At 46.7% G+C, this 17,980-nt stretch overlaps 2 protein-coding genes across 2 annotated transcripts; one reads left to right on the forward strand and one right to left on the reverse strand.

The window, feature by feature from the left end:
- Positions 1-368: 368 nt before the first annotated feature.
- On the reverse strand, positions 369-7,153 carry LOC112902869 (ultraviolet-B receptor UVR8). Its single transcript, XM_025972053.1, has 15 exons — positions 6,817-7,153; positions 6,361-6,437; positions 5,360-5,438; positions 4,387-4,446; positions 3,897-3,998; positions 3,717-3,810; positions 2,940-2,982; positions 2,794-2,839; positions 2,672-2,712; positions 2,468-2,570; positions 2,308-2,362; positions 2,130-2,196; positions 1,941-1,977; positions 936-1,015; positions 369-823 (listed from the first exon to the last, which is right to left on the reverse strand). The coding sequence occupies exons 1-15, from the start codon at positions 7,064-7,066 to the stop codon at positions 698-700; spliced, it is 1,260 nt and encodes a 419-aa protein (XP_025827838.1). The 5' UTR covers positions 7,067-7,153; the 3' UTR covers positions 369-697.
- A 1,886-nt stretch (positions 7,154-9,039) lies between these two features.
- Positions 9,040-10,685, forward strand: LOC112903783 (probable glycosyltransferase 6). Its single transcript, XM_025972989.1, has one exon. It carries the CDS (start codon positions 9,040-9,042, stop codon positions 10,378-10,380), a length of 1,341 nt encoding a protein of 446 aa, XP_025828774.1. The 3' UTR covers positions 10,381-10,685.
- The last annotated feature ends 7,295 nt before the right edge of the window (positions 10,686-17,980 follow it).

Consider the following 17,980-nt stretch of genomic DNA (forward strand, 5'->3'; position numbering starts at 1 on the left):
TATTAATTTTTCAAATCCGTTACAAACTATCCGTCGGGTTTAGATCTGTACCCGCGCCCGTACCCGCGGGCACAAATCTAAACCCATACCCGCGCCCATCGGGTTTAGTATCCGCGGGTACGCGGGTATTTCGTACCCGTTGCCATCCTTAATCGTGGGCAACCTTTTTTGGGGATGTTTGTCTTGTATTGTTTTCATATAAGAAAATCTCCGTGCCACCACACACTAAACATAGGATGACTAAGGGAGGGGCAATAAATCATCTGGTAATAACGGTTGGACATATACATATTTAACTGTACAAACATGATCTATTCTTATTCAGATATCATTTACATAGAAACACAGCAAACATAGACAAGAACTCATCATGTACAACACCAGCGTGGTGAGATCTCAGGCAATGGATTCCTTATTAGCCGGAAAAATAATACATATCCACAAAATAAATGAACACTATACACTGACCTGCTGTAACCCTGATGCATCACAAAAGGCATCCAGTTTATCTCTTATTCTGTTCAATTTACATCCCCCTCGCTCAAGAGGTGTTATCATTTTGTTCTATATTCTCTTCACATAGATGCAGAGCCATTACCTTAGCTTATTTCTGCTGTTCCTCTGTACACCTGTGCTTAGTATGATTGGATAATTAATCTGCAACATGTCATTCTGCAGTCTGCAGATGGCACGTCAGTCAGTCCTCGGAGTACTCATAAATTGCACCAGTATGATTGAAGCCACATGATACATGGACCGCTCTTGCATTCTTGCTGAATGGCACCATCATAGGTTCAAAATAGTCTACGTCGTTTCCATGTCCCTGGTAGAAAGGCAATGTGAACATATGAGTGACTGATGTTCAGTGGGGATTACGCATGCTGTGCAGCATCATCATGAAGAACAAGCAGTTGTAGTGACAGCAAGTAACTCACCAGTTGTCCACCAGAAGAATGACCCTCTTCGAAAAAAGTACCATTAGCGCCTCCCCAACCCCAGGTGTAAATATCATCACCTGGATGTTTTGAGATGCTCAGAGCACAGAAACACTACGCAATGAAATATAACCAGAAGAAACTTCTTTCAACAAGTACTCCAATTATCCAATATATAACACAAGTACTCTTGTCTAGTTCTCTTCCATTTCAGCTTAAAAAGCCAGAGCAAAAGAAAAGAAAACCAACTTCACTCCATGCTCATGCCCCAAAAACCTTTTTAGGCCACTACCCAGAGTCCTGCCAGAGCCCTATTTTTTAATTAATGCACACTCTCTTTTAGAACTAGAACTATGGATTTCAGAAAATACAGTACTGATTTTTAAAGATGCATAGCTAATCTGATTCAACCTGCAAATGACCTTTAAGACTTGTTTGGAAAAGGTGGGATTGGGATCCAAATCTTTGGGATGTAGTTCAAATTTGATCTAAATCTGAGAGGTTCCTAGATCAATTCTTCTCTTCCGAAGGAGCTCCTAGTATGTTTGTCTAACTGAAATAGATCGAAAGGAACTGACCAAGAGATAGCACATTGCTACTCTGACTCTGTCTGAGTTATGCGCACGGATATACAGAATAAAGGTTTTCCCATTTGCTTGTGTGTATGCACAGATAGCTAGAGCTTAGTCTCAGCATTGCAATGACAAGCATGGAAGCACCTGATATACTGTATCTTATACTATATTAAGAATTCAACTCAAAAGTATTTGTCACTTCAAAGTTCAAAGTATAGCCTGGCCTACTGTTCTATATCCTTGTCGCTAGAACGTTTAACACAAAGTTTTCAAATTACAAGATATCAAAAAACCGAACGATGTATTGAACCTTGATTGAGAACAGTTGCCAAGACTCGAGAAAAAGAAATCTGTTTACCAGCATTTGCTACCAATTAGAACCAACATACTGGTGAAGGGGGGGGGGGGGGGGGGGGTTTAATTATGATACCTGAAATTACAGCAGTGTGCTTCCAACCACAAGACACCTACAGAGGGCAAATTGTCAAGGAGTCAATATGACAATATCCAACATAAGCTATATACAAAAAAAACTTTAAAGTGATGCATCAATACAAGAATTATCTTTAAGTGATGCGCTATAAAGAAAAGCTTGACATAAGTGACCAGAAGTACAAACCTTAGATACAGGAAGCTTAAATAGTGAGCTTTCCAAAATTTCTGGAGCCCGAACCATATCCGTACTTCTGGTGAGAGAGAATTATGTAAGAATACAATTTTGATGTTGGATATACATTGAAATAGGTAGGATACAAGTTGAAGTAGGAAAGTTCTCGAAAATGCGGTAGATGAAATACCCCAGACCAAGGCAGCCATTTTCATTTGAACCCCAAGAGTACAGATCACCATTATCTGTAAAACATCACATTAAATCTTTCAAAATTGTATGGAAAATCACAACTAGAAAACTGACAGTTTAGCATTATACAAAACAAAGACTGCATCAAACCCCAATACCTGTTACAGCACAAGTATGGTAACCTCCACAAGCAACTTCTTCTGCAAACAGTATCTCTTCAACAACAGCTGGTCTGAATGCTTCATTTGATCTTCCAAATCCCTAAAAATTTTAGTTAAATCGTAGGAAATGAAGGGAATAAAAAAAATATTTCGATAAGGGCAGTTTAAAAAAAATGCAAATGTGCCCTGATTGGATACCACCTTCTCAGCCTTCTGCCCAAATATGAACAAAGTACCTTTTTCTGCAATTTTGACATAGGGGAATCATAAGATGGGGAAATAGTGATTTTTACAATTTGATTATTGCTTTTCTGTAAGCTTACCATCAATGCAAGCAGAGTGCAACATTCCTGCAGCTATCTTTTTAATCTAGCAAATGCATATAAAAAACAGAAAGAGAAGAGAATCACTACATGACAACAAGCGAATACTATTGATTAAGAGGCATATTGAGTTTCAAAGCAAATACCTTGATACCTTCAAGGTTTTTGATCAACCTTGGAGTATATTCACTGCACAAATGAGGATATAGATATCAATTTATCATCCTTGTAACAATTTAGCACATACTCCCTCCGTCCTGAAATAAAAGGCATTTTGGTTTGTCCTAAGTCAAACTGTACTAAGTTTGACCAAGTTTATAGAAAGGAGTAATGATATTTTGAAAGTCAAATGAGAATAGTTAAATTCATTATGAAATATATTTTCATAATTTACTTATTTGATGTGTTATATGTTAATATTTTTCTCTATAAATTTGGTCAAACTTAGACTAGTTTGACTTAGGACAAATCAAAATGCCTTATATTTCAGGACGAAGGGAGTATAATGCAAACACTCTCAGAATTGTGATACCTATTTTAGCCTAAAAGCCGACATAAGCCTTCCAAGTTTGAAACTTTCTATTTGCCACCAAACATTTTACTCAAAGCTCACACTACATCATCTGGCAACCTTGTTCATTTTAAGAAAAGCAAAGACAATGCCCATATATGCCACATCAAATTCATATGCCACAAGCTTAAGATACTTGCAAGGCCCATCCCTATTAAAATCATACCCATGACTCTCATGTGTTCTTAGGCATGCCAACGTTTAGTAGAGATTTTCATCTCTCATGGTTAATTTTTTTATCTTCTAATTAGAAGACAATAAATTCTTCCGTGACATAGAGTATATACACAATTCAGTGCCATGACAAAAGTATTTTGCAGATTAAGTGTTTGTGAAACAAATATTACCATACCTTGAGGACAAAGAGAATCCCAGTATGCTAGATTGATGGCCATGTCCGAGCCTACCGGAACCAGCAGCTCCCCAACTTAAGACTTCACCTTCATCTTGAGAAGCAAATGACAGAGATTTACAATCTTGAAGGTAGCAACATTTAAATATAATTGCTGTAAAACACCAATTTCTTAGTCACCTGTAACAGCAATTGAATGCTCTGATCCCAAAGCAACCATTTTCACTCTGAAGTCAGTCAAACAATCAACCTTCGTCGGGGTAGAAACTACTTTTCCTGCCCCTAAACCAAGTCAAGAAAAAACAATTCCACCTCAGAAATAAAAGCTGATGTTAATATATAACTTAATGGAACAACTGAGTAGTGAGTACCATATTAATAGGAAAACCTTAATAGAAGAAGGATTATGCTCCATGCAAAATAATGTAAAGCCATGTACGGTGAGTTGAAACCATGCTTGAGCAATATCTAAGAGCTATACATTCCCTAACCTCACATAGAGATTTTATTAGATTTTTTTTGTGGGACCAAGTGACCCCACAGTCATCAGTGTCAATAAGTTGCTGTTGATAGTGTCAAAGTATATATACTAGAACACTCAACTATCAATCCTTCATGACAAGGTGGCATTAAGAAAGTAAATAATGGGAATTGGGGATGGTGTAATTACCTTTTCCAAGGCCAAGCTGGCCACCTGAGTTTCTGCCCCAAACAAAGAGTTTACCATCCACTGTTCAAGATAGTCAAGCACTTGGTAATACAATTATTAAGATGCACACATGTGCAGCACAAAGCAATTTGGTACATTAATATAAGATGTGGTAATCACATTTCTTTAATGTTATACTTACTCAAATATCTATAAAAGGTTATTATAGAGCAATGTGTTGTATGCTACACAGCTACAGTGCAGCATTCAGTGACAATAACATTAAATAATTCAAAACCTTTTACAGAACATTGTATTACAACTCCATGAGCAAATGGACAATATTTATGTCATTTAAGGTGTGAGTGTACAAATTTAGGCATAGGGAGAGGGCACCATTCCATATAGCCTTTTACGTTTGAAAATGCAGCCTACCTAATATGTAATTTTGGTTTTATCAAATCTACTTTCAATATCTAATAGAGTAATAAGGACCATAGCAACAATCTTATAATGAAGGATTACAGCAACTTACCCACATGTACCTTCCTACATGATAACTGGCAATATGCTTCACATCAAGAAGGCCCCGCATTATATCAGTATAATAACAACCAGAAAGACCAAAAAGATTTATTACCTTCATCCCATACTTCTATGTTTAGGCTACTTTCACGTAAATGAGTTTACGGTCTGGATAGTCCACTAATATTTATAATAGCTTCTTCTAGTTCTCCTCAATAAAAAAGGAGCTTGTTCAGCACAAATGTAACACTCAAGACCTAGATTATTGTGTGCACCACACAAATAGGAAGTAATAAAACACTCAATTATGCACCCTTAAAACCCGAGAAGCTTGAACTGTCCTTTGCTCCACTAATAGTTTATAGTAACATAGAAGATCCTTTTCTGTCTTCTATTATGACTTCATAAATTCACCTTATTCTGGCAAATAAAACTATGCAGATAACAGAATCTGATTATTTTCTCTTACCAGTAATTGCACAAGAATGATGGTTGCCAGCTGAAATTTCTACAACTCTCTCATGAAATCCAGAAACTTCGACAGGCTCCTACATGACAAATAGAAGAACTGATTTACTACTGACAAAAAAAAGAACACAATATGTGGAATAATCAGATTCATAGGGTTCATAGCTTATCACGAAAACTATCGAATTCATTCAAATTACAGATAGGAAAACCAAAGCTTACTGAATTTCACATAAATAAAAGGTCAATAAATGTTGTGAATAACCAATTATGTCTGCTTTGTTTCTTAAGACCAATGTATCCAACATCTGGTGGAAAATGTGGTTCTGACAAGGACCAATTAGATAAATATTGCCTACTTCCAAGGATTGATATCTGTGTCTCCGAGGTAATAACGAAATTACTTCACTGGAATACATAGCCATATGGTAGAATGGTTTCATTACATGAATTAGGATATATAATTGCCCCCTCTCCAGTTCATATTTGTATGCATGCAGCTTTTACGTTTTCTTCCCTCCAGAGCTAGAAGGATCTATGTTAATTGGCAATGTTTTTCGCGAACGTGCCTAAGCACGTATTTTATTAAGAGGAAAGCAATACGACCATTACAGACCTTAATAGACAGAGGCTATTAAGGCGGTTACAAAACATCACCAAGCAAGTGGCAGGCGACCCCAACAGAGCAAGAACGGCAAGAACAGCAGGGAGGGAACACACACCAGCCCACAAACCTAGACACGACCACACCTCTGAACCTGCTACAACATACAACAACGTCAAGGGTGCACAAAGTTACAACACGTCAAAGGTGGCAAAAAATCCACCCGACCAGAGCAACCAAGGCGGCCAAGCATCCGCCTGAAGAGAAGCACCAACGCGACGACGGCGGCAAAGCATCCGCCAGAGCCAGCAAAGAAATGGCGGTAAAGCATGCCAGCGTATGTGTAATTGGCAACGTAAACGCAAACATATGAAAATAAAAAAGGAAAGAAGCCATACCAGCCTATGTGTAACAGAGGATCCTATCCCGAGCTGCCCAAAGTCGTTCAGACCCGTGGAGAACACACGCCCGCTCTCTGCACCAAAACACAAGGGCAAATATCTCCTGCATTACGATGCAATTACAACACAAACTGGAAAAAAATAGTAATTTTCCAAGCATATAAATATTGATCGTTAAGTCATAAAAGCTAATTTCAGGCTGGAAGAGCAAGGCATTAGGGTCCCAAGACATTGTGTATTCCTAATACAACTACAATGACGCCTGCTTAGGGCAAGAAGGTCAAAATCAAGCGCATAACATATCTAGTAATGTTAGTCTTGTGGGTAAACACAATTAGTTAACTACTTGAACCAAGCCGCTGAATCAGCTCAAGCATGATCTCTCGAATTACTAGACGAGTAGATGATGATGTTAAGAGAAGAGGAGGAGGCAGGAGGCGAGCGGGGGCGTACCCGTGAGGAAGAGGGTGTGCGCGCCGCCGCAGGCGAGGGAGGCGGGCGGGTCCGCGGCGCGGGCAAGGAAGAAGGGGCAGGCCGCGGGGCTCCACCGCGACTCCAGCGCGCCCAGCCCCAACCGCCCGTAGTCCCCGTTCCCCCACAGCGCCGCCACCCGCTGCCGCGGCGCCTTGGAGGCGGCGGCGGCGTCCGACGAGAGACGCCGCAGCAGCGGCGGTGTCCACCGCCTCACCGCCGCTCGCCACATCGCGCTCGGGCTGGAATGGTGGAGTGGGGAGGGAGGGAAGGTGGAGCTCGCGGCGACGGCGAGCCCACGTGGGCGACGAGACAAGAAGAGACGAGAGCGTTCTCACTGACGGCGTTTCCGAGAGAGAAAAGAGAGAGGCGGAACGGAAACGGAACGAGCCCATGGTGTGTGATGGGCTACAGTGGGCCGTAACCGGCAGTATACAAAAGAACCCGTGTAGAGTTTGGATCATTTCTTTTCCTTTTTTGTGTCTATACTATTTTGTTATATAGTGAATTAAGCGTTGTTTTAGTAAATAAAAAAAATTAAGAGTTGTTCACGTGGTTCGGTTTCTTGCTGATATTTGCATCATGACTTCGTCAATTTTAAGATATGGCGGGTGCTTATAGGAGGTAGGAGTTGCATGCATATATTCATAAAGATGAGCATGCATGTGTATATATGAGCATCTGTTTTGTTCTACGTGCTTCACAAAATGAAATCGCTATATAAACAGACCACTTTCAAAACTTTTAGATTAAAATGTATGTTTTGGCGCAGCTACCAGTTCTACTAGTATATGGGTGGGCTCAGCAAAGCAATGACAATGACAATGTCAAATGGATATATGCCGTGTGATTCGATTTGATCATTTTTTTACCTTGATAAATGTGCCTCACGTCCCGCTCCTGTATCTTTGCCCTTTTTGCCCATCTCCAAGGACTTCGGCTCTATGGGAAAAAATTAAGAGCATCGACATACTGAGCTTTAGTTTCACATTTGTTTCTTTCTATGATCTTGGTGTTATTTTGCACATTACACTTACTGATAAAGAGGTAAAGCGCCTGCTTCCAATTCCTTCTGCAGTTGCTTTTATGTAAGACTAGAAATATTGTTCCCTATTTTTGCGAAGATCAAAATTGTTTCATAGATAATATTATAATAAGGAGGCAAAGAGGTACTATTACCATTGTAATTGTGAACTATCTTCGACTCATGGTATGAATAAAAATGAGAAGGCGGTGTTATTTTGTTCTAGGTAAAAGGAATATTTGGGTTCAGACTCAAAATTTTCTATGTAGAGTTGAAGCAGTCGTTCTGAATTACTACTACTCCACATGCCTCTCCTATAGTTTTCTCGTAATTGTTGTGCTCACTTTTTTTAATGTGCGTCCTTCTAAATATTTTCATCTTTGTTAGCAGGTGCCATGCCAAGTTGCCCATGATAGGGAGAGCTCCATTTTTTTCTCCTTTTGGATCTCTCTTGCTATGAACCGCGGTTCATGATATTTGTATCCTGTATTACACTATTACACTATTACTGCTTCTCTTTTAATGAAATACGTGTCTAGGCATGTTCGCTAAAAGATAGGAAAAGCTCCATGAATATAGGTATCCATAAATGTCAGCGCAATGGAGTCAAGCTCCAGTACTTTAATGTTTTTAGAAGATAATTTTTAATGAAACAACAAGACGTTTTACATAGAAAAAACAGCTTGCATGTGTGGCTTAATGAGTTGGGAGTGCTAGTTTTATATACCAAGTCAAGAATGCAGCATGTACCTTTGTGTATTCCCCCAACACCATATGGCATATGCTGCACCCAAATGCAGAGTAAACTAGACACATCAAGCCTGAAAGTGCTTCCGGTCTCCGATAAGGAGGTGCACGATGCCTTCTCGAATCTGCAGTTCCCTCGCTCTCAACGGCAGCAGCATGCAGCACCGACTCCTGGATCGCATCCCGGCCGCCTCCTAGTCCTGGACATAAAAGAATTCCGGCCAACCAACTGTTTCGCCGATCCCGAGCCGCGTCGCGCGCCGAGACCGGAGCCGGCGCCGAGCACCTCACGTGACCGATCGCCGGGAATCGCGTACTTGCCTTGCACCGTACCCCTCGCGCTTTCCCCGCGCGCACTCCACTCCCCCTCCTCGCGACTCCCGAGCCACGCACCCTCGCACGCCGCGCTAGCTCCTCTCCTCTCCTCCCCTCCTATGGCCGGCGGCGCGTCGTCGGAGGCCGCCGAGGGCAAGAAGGGCGCGGCCCCACCGAGGCCGGCTGGCCGCTCGCGCGACGCGCTCGTGTTCGCGGCCGGCGTGGCGGCGGCCGTGCTGGCGCTCGCGCTCCTGGGCCCGGCGTCGTCCGCGCTCGCGCCCGGCCGCGGCCTCGTCGCGTTCCCTGTCCCGGGCCCGGCGGACGGGCCGCACACGTTCTACGACGACCCGGAGCTGTCGTACGAGGCCGTGGGCGGCCGCCGCCTCACCGGGTGGGACGCCAAGCGCGCGGCGTGGCTGCGGTCGCGCGGGCTCGGCGGCGGCGGCGGGCGCCGCCGGCCGGAGCGCGTGGTGATGGTGAGCGGGTCGCAGCCGGAGCCGTGCCGGGGACCTGGGGGCGACCACCTCCTCCTGCGGTTCCTCAAGAACAAGGTCGACTACTGCCGCCTCCACGGGGTCGAGCTCCTGTACAACAACGCGCTGCTGGAGCCGTCCATGGCGGCGTACTGGGCCAAGATCCCCGCCGTGCGCGCCGCCATGCTCGCGCACCCGGAGGCGGAGTGGGTCTGGTGGGTCGACGCCGACGCCGTCTTCACCGACATGGACTTCTCCCTCCCGCTCGCCAAGTACGCCGCCTACAACCTCGTCCTCTACGGCTGGCCCAAGGAGGTGTACGAGAGGAGGCGGTGGCTGGGGCTCAACGCCGGCGTGTTCCTCATCCGCAACTGCCAGTGGTCGCTCGACTTCCTGGACGAGTGGGCGCGCATGGGCCCCGCCTACCCGGACCACGCAGCGTGGGGGAGGACGATCAAGGCGGCGCTCAGCGACCGGGACTCCGACGTGGCGTGCGACCAGTCGGCGCTCGCGTACCTGCTCCTCGCCAACCGGGAGCGGTGGGGGGACAAGACCTACCTCGGCACCGAATACTACTTCCAGGGCTACTTCGCGGAGATCGTGGGCAAGCTCCACGGAGTCGCGGCGCGGTACGAGGCGGCGGAGCGGGCAGCCGGCCCGGGGCTCCGGCGCCGGCACGCCGAGCGGGAGCACCTGGCGTACGCGGCGGCGCGGAATGCGGCCGTGCGGGCCGCCGTCCCGGGCCCCGACGGCGGCGGGCAGCGCGGGTGGCGCCGGCCGTTCGTCACGCACTTCACGGGGTGCAACCCGTGCGGCGGCAGGCGGAACCCGATGTACTCCAGGGAGCTCTGCGACGGCGGGATGCGCCGCGCGCTGGGGTTCGCCGACAACCAGGTGCTCCGGGCGTACGGGTTCCGGCACGCCGCACCGCTCAACGACACCGTGCTGCCGCTGCCGTTCGACTACCCCGCCGCGCGCAACAGATGACCGGCGCGGACTCGCGGTGAAGGAATTGGGCCAATTTGGGCCCTAATGGTATCGTGTCTCTTCGACCTTTTGCCATCATCTTGGTCTCCAGGAAAATCCAAAAATCCAGCAGTGATTATACTATTTCATTGGAATCCATTTTTTCAAAAAAAAAGACGATTTTTCTCAAAATTTAAATATAGAGGCTTTTTTAGTGCAGGTTCGTTTCAGCTTAAGATTGTGAACTGTAGCTTTTACAATCACAAGATGAAAAATGCAGTCTTTCATCTCAAATTGTATCAATCCACAAACCAAATTGGTGCAAATCCGCTCTCCCCGAACATTTGAATTGTTACAAATGAGCACATGTTCAAATGCAATCGGCGCGGGCGCGTGCTGCCCTCCCGTCTCCCGTGACGATCGACTACGCGCGCCACCGCGATGGGGCCAGGCCGGCGGCGACGTCGGCCAAGGCCAAGTGCGGGCGCGCGCGCGCCCACCGACTCGTCGTCGGTCGATCCGCGCGTTGCCGGCCGGCGGCAGTAAACCGGTGTCCGGCGGAGAGCGACCGACGGCGGCAGGGACGCGCACGCACGCAGGCGCCGGGATATGCGGCTTTGCCGAGCGGCCGCACATGCCTGTCGCCGGCTCTCCGGCCACGGCCCGCGTCATGCATGGTGGTGGTTCAACGACTGAAATTTTAGAAAGGCTTTTGCAGTCACCGAGGCTTTTAAAAGTTCATGTTCGTCTCAGCTTGCGATTGCGAACCGTAGCTTTTACAATCACAGGATGAAAATGCAGTTCTCGTCTCAAAATTGTGACAACCCGCAAACCAAATTGGCGCAACAAAAAAAAATCAATCTGCTCTCCCCAAGTTCTGAACCGTTACAAATGCTGAGCCCAAATTCAAATGCAAAAATTTAGAGAGTCGCTACCATGGTTAGTACATGGTAGCCGAGATCTTAAAAATTCACTAAAATCACTCTTTCTTATCGGGGGAAAGTCTGATTTACACAATTGAACTATCATAAAAGTCCGATTTTCAATTTTCAACTACAAAACCAGATAAGAGAGGACATCCAACTGTTAAAACTTGGCAAATTTGGCCTTTAGGATAATTTTGAATGTGGTTTTGTATTTTTTAAATGAAAAATTCTAATTAGATTTAAAAAAATCAAAATTAATTCATTTTAAATCAAAAAAATATGAAATTAGTACTGTCAGATCTAGCCCCACGGGACTGCGCACATGACTTACATCTTACAGGATAAAGGGTGGGATATGGCCCACGCCCTACACTAGTTGTAACTACTCGTAGCGTAGTAGAATTACTCATACAGTGGTAAAATTAGTCAGAAAAAGTAGAAAACTACCCGAAAAGGACTCGAATAAGACTCCTAGGCTCGTATCCGACTAGGACTTTCATGTAACCCTATCCTTCCAGACTATATAAGGGCGGACAGGGACCTCCTCCAATCATCAGATCACCCGATCACCATCTAAGATAATACAAACCACACATGACGTAGGGTATTACGCTCTCGGCGGCCCGAACCTATCTAAACTTTATGTTCCTTGCACCTTTGAGTTCCTGATCTCAGCGACACCCTATATACAAACTCACCACCTTGGGGATATCCCTCGGTGGGCGTGGCGGTAAAACACCGACAGCTGGTGCGTCAGGTAAGGGTGTTTATCAAGCATCCACTGGAGAACTCGATGGCATCTCTCAGCTTCACCAGCACCATACTCGATGAGGGCACAACTTTCGTCTTTGGCTCCTGGATCTGCGTCGCTAACGGCTTGGGTGGCTTCAACAGCCGCCTAGCCGACTCCAGGAAGCTGGAGGCCTCTACACCAACTCGACGCAGCGACCTCGACGAGTTTATAGACAACCTCGACGAGTTGCTGCTCCCCGATCTAGTTCGGCAGATCGAAAAGATGTCCGTTTTTAACGCGACTTCAACTCGTGCTGCACCAGAACTAGTCGGATCGAATTCAAACCGATCTGAGGAGACTACACAATCTGAGTCCCTCTCCGACTTGCAGGAGAATTTAAATCATTTGCTCAAGCTTGAGGATGTGGGAGGCACCGCCTGTTAGGGGCCACCCGTTTCTGACAACTGCTCGGACTCCAACGAAGAGTGCTCATCGACTAGTACTACACCTTCAAGCCAGAGCCGAGGAGGACTCGAGGACGAGGGAGCCACCGCTTGTCGGGAGACCCCCGTTCTCGACAACCACTTGCAACCTGATGTCCACTCCGAATCCTTTTCGGGTAGTCATCTGGGTTTGACCATAACATCTATGCCGCAAGGCCATTTTGTGTACTGGAAGGGCTTAGAGCCCTCTGAGCTACTCGAATACGACTCCCACCTTGAGGCCTTCGCGTAGGAACTGCCCTTCCAGGAGGGCAAATCTCTCTCTCCCATCTCGGAAGAGAGAGAGGGTAGCACAGAGCTACTCGAGTACAGCCATATGGCTGACAACTCACCGGATCATCAAGTCTACATGGCTTCCCTTCACAATACGGATGATGACGAGCTAGGTCCCGAGTACGACGCTGAACTACTCGCAGATGTGTCTGCCGACGAGCGTACGACGGACGCCCCCAGGAAGAGAATGAGGAGCATAGAAGGATCCGACGGATAAAGAACACCAAGCGCACCCAGCACAGGCAGAACACAGAAAATCTTGCTCGCAACCTAATGCACCAAAGGAACCTCAATAACGCTTTTGCAACAGCTGCGGATCGGGAGTATCGTACACCGATTGGCACCATTGCAGAAGCAGCGCTCCTAGCTCAATAATTCCACCCAACCCTCAAATACAAAGGCTGCAGTATCTAACCCAACGCGCGCTTGTGCAACTTGATGGGCAACACCTAGTATCCTCCACTCGGAACATCCCCTCGAGATTTGAGCGCCATGGTGACACTGCGCAGATTAGCCGCACCTCTGGAGGAGGCCCCGGATATCGGAGGAATGACAATCGCAAGCGCAACCAGGACCAGTAGTTAGTGTGTGGCAACGTCGAACGAGAGGTGCAGCAAACCACTCGCCCACCTCTATCGGTGTTTTACCGCCACGCCCACCGAGGGATACCCTGAGATGGTGAGTTTGTAGGTAGGGTGTCGCCGAGATCAGAAACTCAAAGGTGCAAGGAACACAAAGTTTAGACAGGTTCAGGCCGCCGAGAGCGTAATACCCTATGTCCTGTGTGGTTTGTATGGCCTTAGGTGGTGATCGGATGATCGGAGGGGGTTCCTGCCCGCCCTTATATTGTTTGAGGGGAGAGGTTAAATTGAAGTCCTAGTCGGATACGAGCCTAGGAGTCCTACCAGAGTACTTTTTAATTAGTTTCCTACTGTCTCCGACTAGTTTTACTACTATACAAGTAGTTACAACTAGTGTAGAGCATGAGCGATGTCCCACCCCTTATCCTATAAGATGTAGGCCATGAGCGTAGACTCGTGGGCCCGGGTCTGATAAGCCTCCGAGCTCTTCATAGTCGAGTACTGTAGGCTTCCGAATACTTCTGAATGCGTCTTCAAGTTCTCCCAAACTCCATCTTCAAGGTGTCTTCCGAGTACTTCCTTGACTGCATCGAGGCTGTTAGGTGCTCATGCTCCGAGTAGTTGTCAAGTCTTCTTTTATATGCGGTGCGATTGAATTCACACTCCATGTGGAGGAGCCTCCGAGCCTTAGATTGACTTGTAGGATCAGGCTGAGGGTCAATTTAGTCTTGAGTCGTCTGTGTCGGTGTTTTTACCGTCGGCCTACCTAGGGATACCCTAAGATAGGTGTTTATTTGGTGAGGGATCACCGGATCTGGAACTTGAAGGTGAACGCAAGGACACAAGACACAGATTTAGACAGGTTCGGGCCGCTAGAGTAGCGTAATACCCTACGTCCTGTTTGGGGGTGTTGAATATTGCGCCCTGCGCTTGGGCGTTGAGCTGCCTGTAGGCGGCTCTCTGTTGGATCTCTCCCTCTTGGTGGCTCTAATTGCTCTTCTAGTTGCTCTGCCTATCTAGGTACCCCTGCCCTTCTTTATATATCCCAGGGGGCGGGATTCCTAGTAGGATTACAAGGTAGGAGTCCCAATTGGATTACAGCATACGAGTCCTAATAGGATTATAGTGGAATCCTAGTAGGAATCAGACTTCTTTTAGCTCTCGGGTAGCTTTCTTGCGGTACCCAGGGGATCTATCCCTGACAAGCCCCCGAGCTCTTCGTAGCTGAGTACTGCAGGCTCTTCGAGTACTTCTGAAGCAGTCTTCGACTTCTTTCGAAGCTCCATCTTGAAATTCCTCTTCGAGTACCCTTTTAGCTGCATCGAAGCTATGAGGTGCTCATGCCTCGAATTCCTTCTTTTGTATGGGGTGCGATGAATAATCGCACTCCATATGGAGTAGCCATCGAGCCTTAGGTTGAATCGAAGAATCAGGCTGAGGGTCAAATTAGTCTTGAGTCTTCTTTGCTTACTCTTCGAGTACTTTCGAAAAAATAAGTAGTCGATGCCACATATCCCACAGCCCCCGAGCCTTGAATCCAAATCTAAACTTTGGAAAAAGGATCCAAGAATCGTGGCTTTGGTGTTACTCTTCGCCTTCTGCACAGTGAAACTCTTCGCCTCCTGCTGGTTTATTTAACCGCGTGGTGACTTAAGGTTTCTTCTGCACTCTCAGTCTTCATATGAGTCATCTTCGAGTAGTTTTGCGGCGTCCAGCCCCCGAGCTTACAAGCCAGGAGAGCCGAAGGAGCCATGTCGAGTAGTGTGCATCGTCCAGCCCCCGAGCCTGGGAACTGGCGGAACCGTGATGGCACGCCTTGCTGCCTGAAGGGTTGTTGCCGAAGCTCGATCTGAAAAAAGACAATGCATACATTATGTAGCTCGACACAGCAAATTTTACACCGAATAAATTTTGGTGTCTTTTCACATTATTACTGTATGAGCGAAGGCCATTTAAATCTCCCGAGCAGTCCACCCTTTAGGTTCACCCGGTCCCAGTTTAGACTTCGCCCATAGCATGTACGAGTCGCTTAGGTCTTATGGCCTTCGCTCATATCATGTACGAGTCGCTTAGGTCTCTTGCCTTCGCTCATATCATGTAGAGTCGCTTAGGTCTCCTGCCTTCGCTCATACAGGACGGGTCGCTTAGGTCATGACTGGGGACTCGAGGCTTCACGGATTAAGGCATTTGCTACTCGAGTAGATTAGCGACCGTTAAGAGGAGACAACGAGCAGAAAGTGGTCGTCATGCGACAAAGAGGATGCGCCGTGCGCAAAAGTAGTCGACGAAGTGTAGCTCTGGAGGGTTTTATTGCCCATCGAGAGTAGTACACGGACAAGTAGTCGATCATGGTGTAGCCCCTGAGGGTTTTCATGCCCGTTGAGAGGCGTACCCCCAAAGGTAGCCGATCTTGTGAAGAACAAGTCGGAAAAGGTATAAGTGACTTAGCTTGATTCGTGGACGAATGTCGACGAAACCGTGGAGCTTGTTGATGGAGCTGCGACGGTTTGTTGATGAAGCTCGACTAGCCGGAGTCGATTCTGACTAGTTTTCAAGTCGAAACGAGTAGTTGATGTAGTCGTTGCTGTGATGCTCGCCCTCGACTAGTTTCTAGTCGAGACGAGTAGTCGAAGTAGTCGTCGGCGGAGTCGAAGCAGTCGAACTCGTCGCTGCTGCGCGCGGACATTGCGGCACAAGCCGAAGCTGAACCGGGTCATCGAGGTTGGCAGCCGCGGCGCATCAACGTTGTAGCGCGAGGCGAAGTCGAGCCGAGTAGTCAACGTCGATGTTGCCGTTCGTCGAAGGATCCGATCTCGAACTCGATGAATCGATCCGCCAATGCATATGCACGAAGTAGCAATCCGCCACCTTGAGTAGATTGATGTTGATGAAGAAGTCCTTCAAATTCGCCCAATGATCATGACGATCGGCCCCACGGTGGGCGCCAACTGTCGGTGTTTTTACCGTCGGCCTACCTAGGGATACCCTAAGGTAGGTGTTTATTTGGTGAGGGATCACCGGATCTGGAACTTGAAGGTGAACGCAAGGACACAAGACACAGATTTAGACAGGTTCGGGCCGCTAGAGTAGCGTAATACCCTACGTCCTGTTTGGGGGTGTTGAATATTGCGCCCTGCGCTTGGGCGTTGAGCTGCCTGTAGGCGGCTCTCTGTTGGATCTCTCCCTCTTGGTGGCTCTAATTGCTCTTCTAGTTGCTCTGCCTATCTAGGTACCCCTGCCCTTCTTTATATATCCCGGGGGGCGGGATTCCTAGTAGGATTACAAGGTAGGAGTCCCAATTGGATTACAGCATACGAGTCCTAATAGGATTACAGCGGAATCCTAGTAGGAATCAGACTTCTTTTAGCTCTCGGGTAGCTTTCTTGCGGTACCCAGGGGATCTATCCCTGACAGTCTGTCCTTATCTTCCAAAAGATTTGAAAAATAAGTCGATAATGACACATATCCCGCAGCCCCCAAGCCTTGAATCTAAATCCCGAAGGTTTGGAATAAAGGATCCAAAGGATCGTGGCATGCAATATATGACGGTAAGAATTTGATGGTTAAGATGAGCAAATTGGTTCAGAAATTCGAAAACCACTTTTTTCGGGATAAGTTCCCTGAAAAAATGGTTAAATAAATAATTTCTCAAAAAAGCATCCTAAATTACCGCTCAAATTAAATCTTCATCGCTGAGAGCCGTGTCGTATCCAGCCCCCGAGCCTCGGAGCTAGATGAGTCGCACAAGTTACACCTAGTAGTCAATGGCACCAGCCCCTGAGCCTAGGCATTGGCCAAGTTGCCGCTGGATCTTGAATTGTCGATGAAGCCGACTAGTTGGAGTCGATTCCGACTAGTTTTGTAGGCGAGTCGAGTAGTCGAAGTAGTCGAACACGCGTAAAAATAGTCAGAAACTAATAAAAGCAGTGTCATGGGACCGTGGCCCATTCAGTAACATAGAGTACCAGTCGAGAACTAGTAAGTTGACCGTTACTGGAAGCGTGGGAGCAAGACTCATATAGTAGACTCCACACAGTACCAGTCGTGAACCAGTAGACGGAGTAGTACTGGCTGTATGGAAGTGATGCGCATGCAGCAAACTCTATGTAGTACCAATCATGAACCAGTAGAGGGAGTAGTACTGAGAGTATGGGAGCAAAGCCCATGCAGTAAACTCAACGTAGTACGAGTCGTGAACCAGTAGACGGAGTAATACTGAGAGTATGGGAGCAAGGCTCATGCAGTAAACTCGACGTAGTACCAGTCGTGAACCGGTTGATGGAGTAGTACTGGGAGTATGGGAGCAAGGCCCATGCAGTAAAGCCAACGTAGTACGAGTTGTGAACTGGTAGACAGAGTAGTACTAGGAGTATGGGAGCAAGGTCCATGCAGTAAACTCGACGTAGTACCAGTCATAAACTAGTAGACGGAGTAGTACTGGGAGTATGGGAGTAAGGCTCATGCAGTAAACTCGACGTAGTACCAGTCGTAAACCAGTAGATGGAGTAGTACTGGCAGTATGGAAGTGATGCCTCTTCAGTAAACTCTATGTAGTACTAGTCATGAACTAGTAAACGGAGTAGTACGAGAAGTGTGAGAGTGATG

Source organism: Panicum hallii, chromosome 8 (genome assembly GCF_002211085.1).
Source record: "Panicum hallii strain FIL2 chromosome 8, PHallii_v3.1, whole genome shotgun sequence".
In the NCBI taxonomy this organism is placed as follows: domain Eukaryota; kingdom Viridiplantae; phylum Streptophyta; class Magnoliopsida; order Poales; family Poaceae; genus Panicum; species Panicum hallii.

Coding starts and splice junctions, on each gene's coding strand:
- LOC112902869 (XM_025972053.1), bottom strand. CDS start 7,066: ATGTGGCGAGCGGCGGTGAGGCGGTGGACACCGCCGCTGCTGCGGCGT. Junction 1,978..2,129: donor TTAAGCTTCCTGTATCTAAG/GTTTGTACTTCT, acceptor TGCCCTCTGTAG/GTGTCTTGTGGTTGGAAGCA. Junction 824..935: donor ATTCTTCTGGTGGACAACTG/GTGAGTTACTTG, acceptor CCTTTCTACCAG/GGACATGGAAACGACGTAGA.
- LOC112903783 (XM_025972989.1), top strand. CDS start 9,040: ATGGCCGGCGGCGCGTCGTCGGAGGCCGCCGAGGGCAAGAAGGGCGCG.